This window comes from Lissotriton vulgaris, chromosome 6, assembly GCF_964263255.1.
Source record: "Lissotriton vulgaris chromosome 6, aLisVul1.2, whole genome shotgun sequence".
Taxonomy (NCBI): domain Eukaryota; kingdom Metazoa; phylum Chordata; class Amphibia; order Caudata; family Salamandridae; genus Lissotriton; species Lissotriton vulgaris.
In genome coordinates this window covers 905512671-905529371 of record NC_141694.1, presented here as the reverse complement: position 1 = coordinate 905529371, position 16701 = coordinate 905512671, and the positions used below count along the sequence as shown (strand labels likewise).

The following is a 16701-nucleotide window of genomic DNA, read 5'->3' as shown; positions in this document are numbered from 1 at the left end:
CTCTCGCTTCCGATAACGCAGCTTTTGTATCGTGGTTGCCTGACAACGGAGACTCTTCGAGTGGCCGATGCTGTTGCTTTACTTGTTATTAAAGCATGACTGGGGGAACATTTTGGTGAAATACCTGAGTGTGTGAACAGTTTTGAGGATGGCCTCCCTCAGGGTTGTCACTCTGTTGACTTTATTTATGCTTCACTCTCATGCAGCTGTCTTCGTCTTTCACTCTCTCTCGTGCGACAAGCGCTAACTCTTTCTAGAAAACAAACAGCATTTAGTGGTTGACGTATACAGATAACTATATTGTGCTGCTCACACTGCATTGCGGTTGTGCCTCGGCGCACATCACAAACGGACACCCAGTCAGGTTGCCTAAAGTTCAGACGTACAGTAGGGAGCTCTGCCCACTCCTCGCGCTCTTCTGTTGCCTGTCACCCATGACATACTGTACAGAAACGTCTCCGATGTAAGTGCTGGTGGGTGATTGATGGCTATTTTGTCAACATGATACCCGCTCTGTGAAGCTGGGCTTGAAATGTCCCCTAGAAGTTCATAGCAGTAACAACAGCAAAAACAAGCATTGAAAATGCAATAGGTCTTGCCTTTTATTAAGTTAAAGCCATTTACTTTGCTAATGGTATTGTATAGCAAAGCAAATGGCTTAAACTTAATTAAAGGCAAGACCTATTGCATTTTTAATACTTGTTTTTTGTAAGGTCGCTTTGAGATCTGGCAGGACCCAGGACATCACCATCGAATGGCTTAAAGCCCTGACCGGTGGGGACCTGCATCATTTCAAGAGCTACTGGGCTGATGTGCACACTGGGGCAAAGCAGCTGCTTCTCTTGTGCCCGGTTGGCCCTCCTGCCTGCAGACACAAATGGCAACTGCGTAGTTAGAATGAAGTGCGCAAACATAAACTATTCAGAGGATGGCACGGATGAGACTTTTCCCAGGCGTTGATGTCACCACTGACTGTTAGCAGCATCACGTAAACAAATGCCTTGGTCTGTGTGGACAGCGACAGGCCTCCAGGGTTAAGTGGTAGCCACGAGCTTCAGTAGATGTAAGCCTGCCTTTCTTGTGTCCCCTTAGGTGTACCAGTCAGACTTTTGCTTTAACGCTTGCAGCAGAATAAAGCTCCAATCGCCAGAAAGGAGTGCCGGTGGGTGCTCCGGCTCAAATTAACCAGTGCATATAAACTTGCCTAAGGTTGTAAAGGAGCATCTTGCTGTAGGGGTCATATAAGGTGCAGAGCCAGGGCAAATGGATGTGTGAGGCCCAGAGTAGAGTCATTCCTCAGTCGTTCAAGTATCTTGTTCTCTCTTGTATGTGCCTTCGAGGATGCCACATACTTCCAAGCGATCGTCCCAGAGCGTGTGTGCCTTAAAAAGGGAATATTATGTCACGAGAAATAAAAGCACACCATTACCCTATGACGTGACTCAGTCGAACTCTACAGGCTAATTAGTGAACGAGCAGTGTTTTTAACATCTGCCTGAATTCCTGGACAGTAAATCACCTGTCTGGGCTGTATTTTATTCAGTAGGTTTGAATGCACGCATGCATTTGCATCTAAATAATATTGTAGCAAGCACCGGAAGTGTAAAGGCATATCTCTCACCTCACCCGCAGGTGACATCCGTAAGAGAGAGTCCGTCGTCCGCTTACCCTCCATGGTTCACCCTTATTGGTTCGCAACAGGCCTGTGCCGTATAATGGTTGCGTCATTCAAGCTCACAGCTGTGGTCACTCCTACCACGAAGCAGGCCTTTAACCAAGTGACCCTTTTGCTTCGACCTACTGATAGAACCCTAATGAAACCGGCATATCAATCTCTTGTATTTCCAGCCAATGCCCATCGCCGGAGACCTAAAGGCACTGTCTGCCTTCAAATATATTAAAAGCCTGGTACTTTGGAATAGTTAGCAAATCCCTTTGGTCATAATATCCGTGAGCTGGCCAGATTACTATTCTGGCAACCATTTCCAGTGACAGAACCAACGCACTACTAATCAACACACTCTTAAGTGTGGCAATTCATACTATTCCAGGGCCCCAAATCTATCAGAATGGCCTGGGAGGCAAATACTAATCATTGAAAATGTAAATTGAATTAATAAACAGATGTGCTCGTACCTAAATTTGGCAGACCCCACTACGATGCGTCAGACTGTCATAAGCCCTGGTGCTGGCAATTAAGGGCTGGTGCCGAACACCGTAAACCACCAGCTCAAAAAAAGCAATGTGATCTGATTTTGTTACCATCTCAAAAGAAAGTATGCCGTCTGTAAATGAAAGTGCCCTACCACGTGATGCTTTAGTTACATTAAAAAATCGCCTGCCTCGTCCATTACAGCTAGGTGGGTCGCGAAAGTTTGTCGTACTAAAAAGCGGGTAGTGGTTCTAAAATGTTTTGAAAGAACTGCCCTAGACTATTCTTTTCTCTGTTTGCCTTTTTGGTTTTTCTACCCACTGCTTCTGATAACTTTTACCAACTGTTTTTCTCATTTTACCTCATGTATCGATTCATTGCCTCTTATATTATAAGAAAACCTCAACCTCCGTTGTTTCTTTTGAAGCGCCCTGACACCTTATTTGCGGGTGGGCTGCTAATATTTAAAAATACAAAATGCCTAAAAATTCATAAGCAAATGAACAGCTCAAAAGCCCTTAGTTTTGATGTCTCTCTCGCTCCATTGTGTCGGAATGGTTCAGAGGTGTGCTTAGGGCCTTAAAAAAGCTTGAATATTTCTCGTGCCATCTGAAACTTCCACTAGGCAAACAGGGAGCTCTGCAGCTTCTACTAATATGGATAAAATAAGCAGTGCAAGCCTTCTTCCAGCCACTTCTCAGCATGTCAGAAACAGTAAGTATGCGCTCACATGCTAAACATTGTAAAATAACCCCTCTAGCCGCCAGCGTTTGATGCTGCTAACCAGCCTTGTTAAGACTAGAGGCGCAGACACGCCAACCTGTGGTGGATTTTTTTCATTTTTGAGTGAGCACTTCCTGAAAGAAGCACGGATAAAGGGCTCTTTATTTTCTTCTCGTAGATTCTAGCTGTTCGCTAATGATACTTGTGCGTACGCTGGGGTTTGATTTATCACTGTTTACCGTAAGTTCATGGAAAAGGACCTTCCCCGCAGAGGCCCCAACTCCCCAAGAGAAACCTGTGATCTCCAGGCCCTTTAATGTCACGTGCATTTAAAGTTTCCACGTGTAAATATGGTGATTCTGTCTGCATCGTAAAACAGTGTCGCTCTTATGAAAATTTGTTTTTAATTTATGTTACTTATTTCAGAATATACTCTGCAGCGAGGCTCTAGAAAACTAACATTTTGAAAGCACATGTTACATTTGAAGGTGCAAGTGGGGAAAGTGCGTCCTTCATTCAAATAATACATGCTCTCCGTACAACTGCTCAAAACCCCCCCCCCGAGCACAGACATTTGTTTTAGAAGAGTGACGGGAATCGCATTTAAAAATAAAAACGTTGCTCCTTTGATCAGAACTTGTGTGGCCGAGGCCTGATTAGTATACATTACATTTTTCTAGGTTTAAAAAGAAAGAAGTCCTGCGCAGAAAAATGGTGGACACGTAAAAAAAATTGGTTATTCTCACAATAGCTATGTATTAAATTATCTAGTATGGGAGACGCAAAACTCTTCCGAAAACAACTGCAAAACAGGACTCTGACTAAAGGGATCTGTCTCTAAAAAATTGTTTCCCATGCTTAAAGTGCCGCTGAGCAGACTGAGCACTGTCAAAATGCAGCTAAACTCTGCAGGTTATGGCAAGAGAGTTTTAGATCGGAGGGGTGTAAAGCCATTGGCTATTTTCATATGTTTATAGTGTTGCATACTACTCTGGGAACGTTCCCTGCTTTCGCTCTTACTTCACTTGTAATGGCGTGGAAGTAAAAACAATAATTCAACTATATAATTTAATTGTATGTTAAACAATGACAGCAAAATGCCTCCTCTAAACAAACATTCACACACACAGCGAGAGAGGGAGTAAGCAATGAGGAGTCCTCTCGGGTTTATAGTCAAGGGTTCAGGTGGGGGCGACTCTTTTCAGCCCTTGAGAGTTCTAATCTTCAACATAAGTAGAACCATGGAAAACTAGGCTGCCTCATTTTCGTTTTTGTTTGTGGTTTACAAGCATACCTAAAAATTTAGGGCCTCATTTATGAGAAATGACGCATTGCGGCGGGAAAGCAGCGATGCGTCACTTCTCAGTGCACACTCCTTGCGTCATGATTGATGCGTCATATTTATAATATGACGCATAATGTCGCAAGGAGCTACAGATACGTCAGTATTTCTGACGTATCTGTAGGCGCAAAAGTGACGCATTGCTGGAGTGTTTCACAAAAGTGACGCAACTCCAGCAATGTGTACTTTCACATGGGCAAGTCCCATGTTGTTAGTGCCTGCGTCAGTCTTACGCTCAGGCGTAAGATTTTGACGCATTAGCGGCCAAGAAATGGCGCAGTGAAATCTTATAGATTTCCCTGTGTCACTTCCATGACCCTTTCTTGCGTCAAAACGCCCCCCTTGCATACATTATACCTGGCGCAGGTATAATGTGGCGCAGGGGTTTTCAAAGTGACGCATCTACCTAGATGTGTCACTTTGTAAATATGGCGCAACAAGGCGCATTTTTTGCGCCACTGGTGCGTCACAAAAAGTGACGCACCGGCGGCGTAAAAGTGACGCACGGCCTCATAAATGAGGCCCGTAGTTTCCTGCTTGTACTCTCCCTCAAACATGTGGTCTTGAAGTAGCCCTGAATGTTCTGCTTGACCATGATCCTGGGGACAACATTTCTTACACCGCCAGATCTGGCACTCGTATCTCCTTACGTTTTCAGTCTAGAGCCAATTCCCTTTCCCATGAGGTGAGGAACCTTCCGCCCCAGGCAGAAAACCTTGCTCGTTCATCCACCATTCCATCTTTCGGCTAGGCAGCTTGGTTCCTGCAGAGCTAGAACATGGACGTCTGCATCTTTCTGCAGAATGTATGGACCATAGTAAAAGCTGCAAGAAGGCGCTTTGATATACAGTTGTGCAGAATCGATTAAGGGCCTTCTCGGTTCTTCTACCTGCTACAGTTCCTCCTTGGGTACCTATCTCTCTATGGTTGGAGACTGGATGAGCTCTGTCAGATCACCCAGATACAAGAGACATAAAGATAGGAATCTTCTATTTTCCTTTGTTTTGCATTATTAGATCTAGCTATCCATGTTGGATGTAGCTGACCAATTTCTAAAAATCTGATCCTGTCACGAGTTATCCAAATGCCAATTCTTATTGTTGTTGCATCATTATTTTTCTTTTAGGGACTAATTTAACCAAGACATTAAGTCACCTGTGTCCTAATGACCGCTAATATGTTTAATCCCTGCATTTGGAACGGATTGCCGTATGAACAAGGAGATATTGCCTCCATTTTCTATTTTCTTCGTGCACTACCTACAGAAGAAGTGCTAACACTGGATTTTTCAAGGATTAAGGCTAAATGAACTGAACATCAATTATGCAGGCAGTTTAAGAGCTAGACAACATTTATCTCACTGTTCTAATCCGTACCTGGATTAGTGGTTTTAATTTGCTATATCATAACCTCTCTACAGGCACCAATGATCTTTATAAAGAGAGAAAGGTCACTAAAGTAAAAAAAATTTAGTCTTTTGCAATTTGTGGAGGTCTGCCAAAGTTCTGTCTAATCTAATACCCACACTTTGGCCCAATGGCGAGTGGCTAGATTTAGTGGTGGGGTTACTGTGTGGCCAGCCAGAACAATTTCTAACAGTCGGTTGTTTGATGGACCCACGCATGCGTTTACCACGCGTACCGGTTCCACACCGTCTCAACATTGCAAGTCTTAAACCTCAAATATGTCTTTACCACTCATGCTTTTACAACGAATTATGCATTGATAAGGCATGTATGGTAAAGACATATATGTGGTTAAGACTTGACAGGTAAGTCTTAACCGCCAACCTCTGCCCCCGCCCTGACTCCTACAAATAAGCCTCCTTCCCCAGAGCCTTAGCAAGGTCCCTGCCTCAATCCTAAAAACTATCCTGACCTCCCACAAGCCCTAAAAACTACCCGGCCCCCAAACCCTAAAAACAACCCTGCTCTCCCCTAAGTCTAAAAGCGACCTGACCCCCCCAAGCCCTAAAACGTACCCTGCCCCCTTAAGCCCTAAAAAGTATTACGATTCCAGCCCCCGCACTGACATCTAAAGCTCCCCCTCCCTCCCGCAACCATGAAAATTATCCCCCAGCCATGATAACTACCCCCAGCCCCGAAAACTACCCTGAACCCCTACCAGCCATGAAAACTACCCAACCCCCCCCGCCTTGAAAACTACCCCGTACCCCCAGTCCCATTTACCTCACCACGTCCAACTGTTTCCTGTCTTCCTACACCTGAAACGCTGGCTATTTTCAGTTAATACCCATGGATTCAGATATATCTATGCAGACGATTTTTTTCTAGGCCAAGTTGTTCTTGCAGCTCAAGCCTCGTGATTTCACTGGCTGGATTTTGCAGCAGGTGAAATCTGGTGCAGTGTTTACACAACTTTGACATCTGGGTGTGAGAGCACCACACTGAGCCAGTTAACATTTGTTTCACCAGTTTTCCTACCAGGGATACCATTTTCCCCTCTTCGTAATCAAGGCCTTTGTGTTGTACTTGATCCAAATTCTCTAACCTGTCTGCTGATTGCCATTTTATTCAAGAGTGTTGATTCATAAATAATCTATCATGGTCTAGAAGACCAAAACATTGATCGAGTAACCATGGTCCTCCCTATTATACATATTGTTTTTATTGGTACTCATCCCTTCTGTGCTCCAGACTGGACAGGCAACATACTGCATAGGGAGAAAATCCAGAAACAGAAGTGTGCTACTATTGTGTGGCCTAGCATACAGTCCTGGATATGGTTTGAGCAAGCGCAGTGTCACTTTTTGTAAGTAGTTCTGTTGTCTGACAACAAGAGGGACGTAGATTCAAGAGTGGTCAGCAATGGAAAACACATACCCTGGTTTAGAACTACTAATATTTTTTACAATGAGTAAGTAAAAATCATGCACTTCCAAAAGGACGAAGGTCATCATGAAAGGGCCTATTGAGGAGACCCAATGCACTAGATATTTTACTTTAACAGAACATGGCATGCATGTTTAAATCACACTTTCACCCCTAGAAATCCCAGTACTGAATGACTTCTGTTTAATGTTATCCAACTGAATCTTGCTCATTTTTTCAATCTCAGAAAGATAAAAGACCAGGTGGATCTACCGTTATTTGATCCTGTGACCATGAGGTCAAACACAGATTCCTGAAATGTATGCATTAGTCTACTGAGCAACCAAACCATGACTAGACCGCCTAACTGGGATATGTCGATTGATGCAGTGGAATGATAAAACATTGATCCTGGATTATATCATACACCAACATTAAGGATATGTGTGTTGTATATATTGAATACTGTAAGGTATGAAACTGATACTTTCTACTAACTTATGTTCATTTGTCCTCCAAAAGGTGCTAAGGGTCCTAGTGAGGGCAGTGACGGATGAATTAGCCGATCGCCAAGGAGAACTAGCAACTGGCCAGAAGGGGAAGCTGAAGGAGCTATTTGGGAGAGTGACATCAAGAGACACGAGTGATGGAGAAATATGGAGACTGTATGCACAACTCTGTGGAAACGGTGAGAGCAGTGATGCTCAGGATAATGAAAAGGTAAACAAATTTGATTTAGGACGTTTTCCTCATTTATTGATCCCTAGAGGCTCGTTGTTGTGTCTCATGATCTCAAAGGTGGGCAGTCATAGCAGAGAATAAAATCTGAATTTGTGAGTACAGATTGGTAAGCACTGTAAAGTTGCTGTGGAAACTTTAACTATATAGTTCTGTCAGAGAGATGTTCACTGAAAGCTGGTGAGAAAAAGCAAGGGTTCCTCAGACCCTGTAGTATTCTGCACAAATCTACCAAAATGAAGAAAGTAATGCAGCTATTTTGCAATACGACTAGCCTTCTAGGGTGTCGCTACCAAAAACACATTTGTGGACCTTGTATCAGATTGTTCTTTTCTTCCTACTTTACTGGTTAGAAACATGATCATTGCGTACACAAGAGAAAAATGAAGCCTAGTACATTTTTGCTGCACCTATATGTACTAAAGCAAGAGCAGACTAATGGGCAGTTCTTAATTTGTTAGGGAAAAAAATTAAGTAATTTCCGGTGGCCATGGTTTTTCTTAGGACTCCTCCAACAGTCATGCTGAATTCCCAGGTTACCGAATACCAAGGCTACCTTGACTTGATTAAACTTCTGAAAGACCTTTGGTAAAGTAAACCTATATGTTTTGTAAAAGTCACTTCATTGATTATTTATGCTTCAGTCCCCTGTCCCAGGATCAATTACTGATCTATTTTAAGCAGTTTGTTCACTTTTAGTGGATAAAAGCCAACACCAATAAGAAGCTAATTTTAGCAAAAATGTTTGATATGGTGATATCTCTGCTATATGGCCAGATCAGACTTGGGGCCTCCTCCTCATTTAGAATTTGATAGAGCTTTGCTGTGGTCCTCCCGCCCCACCAAACCTGCTGCCCCACCTCATTTAGAGTTGGAGGAACCACTGGGTGACTTTTGGTGGAGCCTCAGCTGGCAGTCGACAGTGACCCCTCACTTGGCGGTATAGACACTCCACAATTGCTGAGTCATAGTGTCGGTTAACCTGCCCTATTGAGTCCTGGGAGGGCCAGACGGCCATCGCTGATTGTCCCTGCCCATGTCGACAGACTCTGGCAAGGAAAATGTAGAATGACCCGGTATGCAGAAAGAAAACTCTTTCATATTGGACTTTGATTTTTATTTAGAGAAAACAAATTCCCACTATGGGAGTTTTTTATTATGAAAATAAAAAAGTTTACCCAGTGGGTGCTTTAAATATGGCACCCACTCAGCACACCTGCAGTGCTGCGAAGGGAGCTGTTGCAGCTCCTATCAAAGCACAGAGATTTCTGCCAGGCAGGCATCTCCTCTGCCAGAGTTGAAACTGCCTCTCTGGTTTGTTGTTGACTGGAATGTGCCCCACAACTTCAGGAAATTGCGCTTGGCAAAGGACATGGGTAGGCTGGGGCAAGATGATGGTGCTATTGCAATCCCACACGCTGAAAATATAGTCATCTTGCTGAGATGGGCTTGGCTTTGTGAGGTTAAGGGAATTATTAGCCTGGGCTAATATTGGCTTACCTGGCTTCAACTTCACTGTCTCGGATATATAGAGGAACTAGGCAAGGATGCTCCCTTCCTTCCTATTTTCTCCGCCCATTGAACCACTTTCAGTTCTAGTGTAGTAGAGACATCTTGGTTTCAGCATTGCAATCAATCAATCAATCATGACATTTATAAAGCACACTACATACCCGTGAGGGTCTCAAGGCGCTGGGGGGGGGGGGGGGGGGGGGGGGGGTGCTGCTAGTGATTGGAGAGCCAGGTCTTGAGGAGTCTTCTGAAGGCCAGTAGGTCTTGGGTCTGTCGTAGGTTGGTGGTGAGGTGGGAGAAGGATCTGCAGCCGGCGGTCGTTCTTCGGATGCGGGGGACTGTGGCGAGGGCGATGCTGGCAGAGCGGAGCTGACGGGTGGGGGTGTAGAAGTTGAGTCGTCTGTTGAGGTATGCTGGACCGGTCTTGTGGAGAGCTTTGTGTGCGTGGATGAGGAGTTTGAAGGTTATCCTCTTGTTGGCGGGGAGCCAGTGCAAATCTCTCAGGTGGGGTGTGACGTGGCTGCGGCGGGGGATGTCGACGATCAGACGCGCCAACGCGTACTGGAAGCATTGCAATCGTCTCAGGAGCTTGGCGGATGTTCCTGCGTAGAGGCGTTTCCGTAGTTCAGCGTGCTGGTGACGAGGGCCTGGGTGACTGTTCTTCTTGTCTCAGTCGGGATCCATTTGAGGATCCTGCAGGGAGCATTTGGATGGTGTTGAAGCAGGATGAGGAGACGAGGTTGACCTGCTTGGTCATGGAGAGGGTGGAGTTGAGGATGACCCCTAGGTCGCGTGCGTGGTCGGTGGGTTGTCGGGCTGTTCCTAGTGTTGTCGGCCACCAGGAGTCGTCCCAGGCTGAAGGAGTGGCGCTGAGGATGAGGACCTCCGTCTTGTCTGAGTTCAGCTTCTATCGGCAGTTCCTCATCCATTCGGCGACGGCCTTCATTCCTTCGTGGAGGTTGGTCTTGGCGGTGTGAGGGTCTTTGGTGAGGGGGATGATCAGCTGGGTGTCGTGGGCGTAGGAGATAATGTTGAGGTTGTGCTGTCTTGAGAGGTGGGCGAGGGGTGCCATGTAGATGTTGAACAGCGTTGGGCTGAGGTAAGAGCCCTGGGGTACGCTGCAGATGATTTCGGTGGCAGTGGAGCGGAAGGGGGGAGGCGGATGCTCTGAGTGATGCAGGAGAGGAAGGATGTGGTCCAGTCCAGGGCCTTCTCTTGGATCCCGGCGTCGTGTTGGCGTGTTTGTAGTGTGCGGTGGCAGACCGTGTCGAAGGCGGCTGACAGGTCCTGGAGGATGAGGGCTTCTGTTTCTCCGTTGTCAAGCAGGGTCCTGATGTCATCGGTGGCGGCGATGGAGGCGGTTTCGGTGCTGTGGTTGCTGCGGAAGACCCGGACTGGGAAGGGTCTAGGATGCTGTTCTCCTCGAGGAAGCGGGTCAGTTGCTTGTTGACGATTTTCTCAGTGACCTTCGCCGGGAACGGGAGCAGGGAGATGGGTCAAAAGTTCTTGAGGTCCTTGGGGTCTGCCTTGGGTTTCTTGAGTAAGGTGTTGATCTTGGCGTGCTTCCAGCTTTCCGGGAAGGTTGCTTTCTCGAAGGAGATGTTGATTACTTTCCGGAGATGGGGTGGGATGGCTGTGCTGGCTTTGTTGAAGATGTGGTGAGGGCATGGGTCCAGCGGTGATCCAGAGTGGATGGTGTTCATGATGTAGCTGATGTCTTCGTCGTTGATGCTGGTCCAGGAGAGCAGGCGGTTGGTGCAGGTGGTGATCGAGGGGGCGGTGGCTGTCGGGGCGGTCGTGGTGTTGGAGCTGTTGTGGATGTCAGCGATCTTGCGGTGGAAGAAGGTGGCCAGCGAGTCGCACAGGTCTTGCGAAGGCGGGATGTCGTTGGTGTTGGAGAGTTCCTTCACTATGTTGAAGAGCTCTTTGCTGTTGTGTGCGTTGTTATCCAGACGGTCTTAGAATGAGGCCCTCTTGGCGGCTCTGATGAGTTGATGGTGTCTGCGGGTGGCGTTCTTGTGAGCTGCGTAGCTGTCCAGTGTTTGTTCTTGGAGCCAGGTATTCTCCAGTTTTCGGCATGTTCGTTTGGAGGCCTGGAGGTCTTCGGTGAACCAGGTGGCTTTCTTGCTGGTGTGGCTGTTGGAGGGTGTCTTGAGGGGGGCGAGGGTATTGGCGCAGTTGTCGATCCATTGTCTGAAGTTGTGGGCGGCGGTGTCGGGGTCGGTGGAGTCGATGGGTGGGTTCTGGGCGAGGGTGTTTGTTAGCTGGTCTTCTGTGACCTTGCTCCAGCAGCATCGGGGCATCTGATGGGTGCGGTGGTGCGTGTTGGGCTTCCTGAAGGTGAAGTGGATGCAGTGGTGGTCAGTCCAGTGGGGTTCGGTGGTGTGGTTGAAGGAGACGTAGGGGCTTGCCCTGAAGATGGGGTCGAGCGTGTGGCCGGCGGCGTGGGTTGGTGTTGTCACGAGCTGTCTGAGTCCGAGGTTGGCAATCAGGGTGGTGGAGTTGGTGTTGCTGTTGTTCTCGAGGTGGAAGTTCAGGTCCTGAGGAGGATGTAGTCCATGGAGGCAAGGGCGTGTGTGCTGATGCAGTCGGCGATGGAGTCACTGAACTGTGGTTGTGGTCCGGGGGGTCTGTAGACTAGGGTTCCTCTGAGGGTGGTGTTGGGGTCAGTGTGGATCTGGAAGTGCATGTGTTCGGCTGTGCTGAAGGTGTCGTCGGTGTTGGTCGAGACTCTGATGGTGTTCCTGTGGACGATGGCGATACCTCCTATGCCGTTCGGGAGGTCCCTGCAGGTGGTCTTGTAGCCTTCCGGGATGGCTATGGCGATTGCAGTAGGTGATCAATGCAGCATTGTTAAATTTTATGCTGAAGATCCCTATTTAACGCTCCCAGACCCAAGTCAGGCTTTCATGATCAACACTGTCCAACTTTTTTCAGCTGCCACCAACATTTAAAGTGAACTTGACCAAGTCCAATTTTTTCAGATTATGTACAGTTTAGGTAGGGAGAGGCGCAGATGCAGCTTAGCTTGGCTTGCAATAATTTCAAGTGTTTAAACATGTATATTAGCTTTTGTGAACATGGTGTTCATTAACGCAGTGGCTTTCCTTTAAACTTTTGAATAGGGTTATGTGAAATTATAATTAGGGGCGTGGGAAATTACGACTGTGATTCATACGCACATATGTGGTGCAAAATGGCATTGGTGCTGTTTTGTACTTAAAATGAATAAAGAAAATATGCCACTTTTAGGCGTGACTCAGTGTTGAAAATTCCGAGCTCCCCTGAAAGTCCCATTGAGGGCTCATTTGAAGCTTTAAGCCTAATCAGGAGGTCAGATACATTTGCTTCAATGTCTCCCTCTGTCACCATGCACACATTACAATTGGTACTTTCTCAGTGTGTTGTTAGTGTAAGGATGTGGGTGACCTGCCATCCATCTGGTTGCTCTCCCTGGATGGTGCATCAGTACTATATACCCCACACCAGCCACCAAGTAACCCGTATCTGCTCTCAGTGGGGTGGAAAGCTCTGCTAGAGCCCCAAGTGGGGCTCCAGTGTGGTTTGCCTGGTATCCATGTGCTGTGGAGCGCTGTGTCGCAGAGTGCCCGGGGACAACTGTCCTGCTTCGCTGGTTTAGGCCCTGCCCAAAGCTCTGTCTGGCCATTGGTGAGGTCCCCAGGATCTGCGGTTTGTATGCTGGTCCGCTTTGTCTCGGAGTGCCCATGATGGGCTTCCGCAGGCCAGGGGAAGGATCCCCAGCTTCATTGGGGGAAAAAAGCTCTGACTTTACCCCGACCTGGCCCGGTGTGACTCTGGTCAGCACCACAGTCTCACATTTTACAGGGTTGCATTCCAGCAGGTCCAGTTTGCAAGCACCATGACACAGGGTACTCTTCACCAGCCCGCTGTGTTACTTAGTTTCAACGGGGTCCTACAGGCACCAGGTGGGCTCCCTCCTTGGCCAGGTTAGGAAGCTCTGATCAGGCCTTGGACCAGAGATCTAGATGGCCTGGGGGTGGAAGCCCATTCCCATTCAATTCACCGGCCCGTCCCTGTCACTCAGAGCCATGGGACTGGATCTTGGAAGCTGTGGATGTTTCCCCTGCTCGGCCAGGTGAAGTAGCTCTGACTGTGCCCTGCATCAGAGATCCAGCCGGCTCTGGGTGGAAGAGACTAGCCATGGGCTCCATTCTCTGGCCTTCCGTGTGGCAAAATGCCCGGGATTGGATCAGGCCCAGATAGGGCTTATTTGCTTGAACCGGAGGAGAAGAACCCCTCTGTGGGTCCCACGTCAGATCTCCTTCAGGTATGGGAGTGGGAGTATAGGGCTCAATTTTCCAGCTCACTGTGGCACAAAGTGCCCAGGACTGGATCCTGCAGGCCTGCAAGATCTCCACTGCTTGGCTAGGTTTAGAGGTTCTGACTGGGCCTGAGTCAGAGCTCTAGCTGGCCTGGGGTGGGGGTGGAAGACACCAGCCACCTAGGCTCCATTTTCTGGCCTGTTGTTTCACTTACCGCACAGGATGGGATCCCGCAGGCCCGGTAAGTCTCCACTCCTTGGTTGGTATTAGAAGCTCTGATTGGCCTCCTGGCAGCGCCGGATTGGTAACGCGGGCACTCGGGCAATGCCCGAGGGGCCGGTGTCTGAGTACCTGCTGTAGGCTGCTTTTTTTTAGCAGTCTGGGGGCGATGTCTCTATTGTTGGAATATCGCCAGCGGCCCAGTGGGTGTCTGAGTGGCCTTTCTAGAGGCAGATAGGCGCTCATTATGCAAAGGAGGCCGATTTTTTTTTTTGCGTGCCCGGGCCGATTTTCAATCCCAATCCGACCCTGCCTCCTGGTCAGAGCTCCGATTGGCCCTGGGGTGGTAGGCCCCAACCCTGGAGTCCATTCCACAGCCTGTTGACTCCCAATGAGCCCGAGACAGCCATTTCACTGCTCTTCCACCTCGTTACCTCTTTCCGGAATAATCATCACTCTGAATTCACCTTCAGTCTTGGCACCTAATCTGGTAACCAAATTCAACGATATGCCATCATTCACCTAAATGTAAAGGGTGTACCCAAGAACACATTCCTTCATCTTCACCTCTCTTATGGAATTCTGCCAATGTTGTTGTTACCACGCCGAATCGCCTTGGTTTAATCCGTTGCATCGACTAATATAAATTAGGCAATTGCGGAAGTGTGTTCAACTATTACTTTTCCTCATCCTGAGTCTAAAGGTGAGGAATGGTACAGTTTGCCCACTGGCTTCCATAAAGTCAGGGTGCTGAGTTTAAAATCCGGGGGCCATATTATGAGCATGGCACACTTTCCCGGTTCCTTTCAAAAAGTGTGCCTGGTGCAAACAGGGACAATGTGCTGTATTAGAAAGAATGTGCTGCCCCCAAAGGCAGCCGGAGACTCGCTCTACCCTCTGGTCAGTGCTTTCAAGTGAAATACAGAGCAGCTGTTTAAATGCTGCTCTGTGTTGCACAATGCAGGCGGCAACCCCCCTGCACTTTCAAGAGGGGAGAGAAATCCCCTTGCAGGCGGATTCATTGAGCGACTACACTCGCCTGCTGGGGGCGTCTGGGGGTCCATGGGACTGAAAGTGTGCCACCTTTTTGTGGGGCACTTTCATTGCTCCTCCTAAAGGTATGTTCACCCCTGACCTCATGGGTGCAGAGGTAGTCCGATTCCATAATTTGCATGGGGCCATGCAAATGAGGGAACGCCCTCTTAGGATATCGCTGGCACAACATGTGTGCCAGTGCTATCTGTATAACAGAAGGGGTCCGACTAGTGTCTGTGACCTCCTCTGTAATATCATGGTGCCCCTGGGGCGCCCAAAGCTGGTGCATACGCCAGTTGTGCCCCCGGGGCACAGTGTATAATACGGCCCCTGGTGTCTCACAACTGCGCACTGGGCTGTTGAAACCGATAATTCCTTTCCAGCTGACAAGACGTCTAAAGTCAGCTGCCCACAACAGAGTTCTCTCTCCACATGTGGCAATACAAATATGTTGGTCAGAGAGCTTTCCATCTCAAAGCCGCTGCACCCACGAAACAATCTGCAAACTCCAGGAAGATTCTCATGGCAACCTTTTGCACTAGTTCTCGTTACTCAACTACCTCGGCCACCTTTCAGGCTTTGTGTTCTTTTCAGCTCCCTATTTTAATTCCCCCACCACACGTAAGGGCTCTGAAGCAATGAAATGCCGCGTGGGGCCTGTGGAAACCTAACAAAAAAATGTACGTCACTGCTTGCCGATGGCGTCCGTTTGTTCACGTGTTCATCAGTGAGTCTTACAGCCTGGATGCTAAACACTTCTGAAGGACAAAGTTGCAGCACGGATATTTCTGAATGAAAAGGTTCCCTCCTCCTCTTCTCAGCCTCCAAGAATTTTGAATATCCAAGCCTGTCAGCTGTGACCTCACAAAACACGGGTCACATCCATTTGTCTAGACTGGATGTTACACGTGTTTCGTATGCATGCTTTATGGCTGCCCCGCACTGCCAGTGTGAAACATCTGCAGCGCAGATGCGGCTCACCGCCTTTCCTACGAAGGGCCAGCCTCGCTCAGCGCAGGTTTGGAATGCCAGAGCGCAGACAGGGTGCAGCGCTTTCCTGTTGGAATTACTTCAGCATATTTTGCAGGGTTGGGAATGTGTGCGGACTGTGTCCCTTATCGATCCCTAAAAATGTGAAGAGTGGCAGGAAGGAAGCATGATGCCGCAAGGTCAGAAGTAGGGCGTTGGGGGGGGCGGGGGGAGTGTTGCGTTGTGGCAAATACTGTGCTTGGGTCTGATAGAAATATTGAGCCGAGTTAAAATAGGCTAATTTTTATTGTTTACACGTATTCAGTGCTTAATTTGAGCCGGTGGTTTCCGGTGCTTAGCACGTAATTATCAACACCGGGTGGCGCTGCTAAAAATGACTATTGGCTGCCACCTAAGCCATTCTTATAGCTTTGGGGACCCAGCTTTGGCGGGATTGTCACACTTGTAGGAGTGTGATGGTAAGTAGTTGTGTTGTTACTGCCAATGGCAGCGCTGGCAGGGGCAATGGGTGGTGCAAGGTGCAGTGGGCTCCTATCAGCGACCTGATACGTATTTACATTTTTTTTTAAATAAATTAAACCCACACTTATTAATTTTGTGAGGCATTGCTGGCAAATATCTCTTCATATGGATATCCGAAAATCGCACGTTATGAAGTTGTTACTCAAAAGTGCAGCGGTAATGGTCCTTATTTTTTATTTTTTTACATATTTTTCGTCCATTGGTTTGTATACATGTATACGTGGCTATTTATCGGTTGCTATCATGCACACATTTTTAAAGATCTTTGTGTGGACTTTGACTCCTCCCTTGATGTCGCACTGGGCGGCAGTCGGATCCTTACCGAGGGAGAAG

At 47.8% G+C, this 16701-nt stretch overlaps 1 protein-coding gene across 1 annotated transcript in view; it reads left to right on the top strand.

Annotated features, from left to right (window-relative positions):
* TTC27 (tetratricopeptide repeat domain 27) overlaps positions 1 to 16701 on the top strand; it is a 1875723-nt gene that overhangs the window by 1626844 nt on the left and 232178 nt on the right. Inside the window, exon 17 of the mRNA XM_086926895.1 lies at positions 7571 to 7768. Within this exon, the coding sequence (XP_086783021.1) occupies positions 7571 to 7768 (198 nt within the window). The remainder of the gene's footprint in view (positions 1 to 7570; positions 7769 to 16701) is intronic.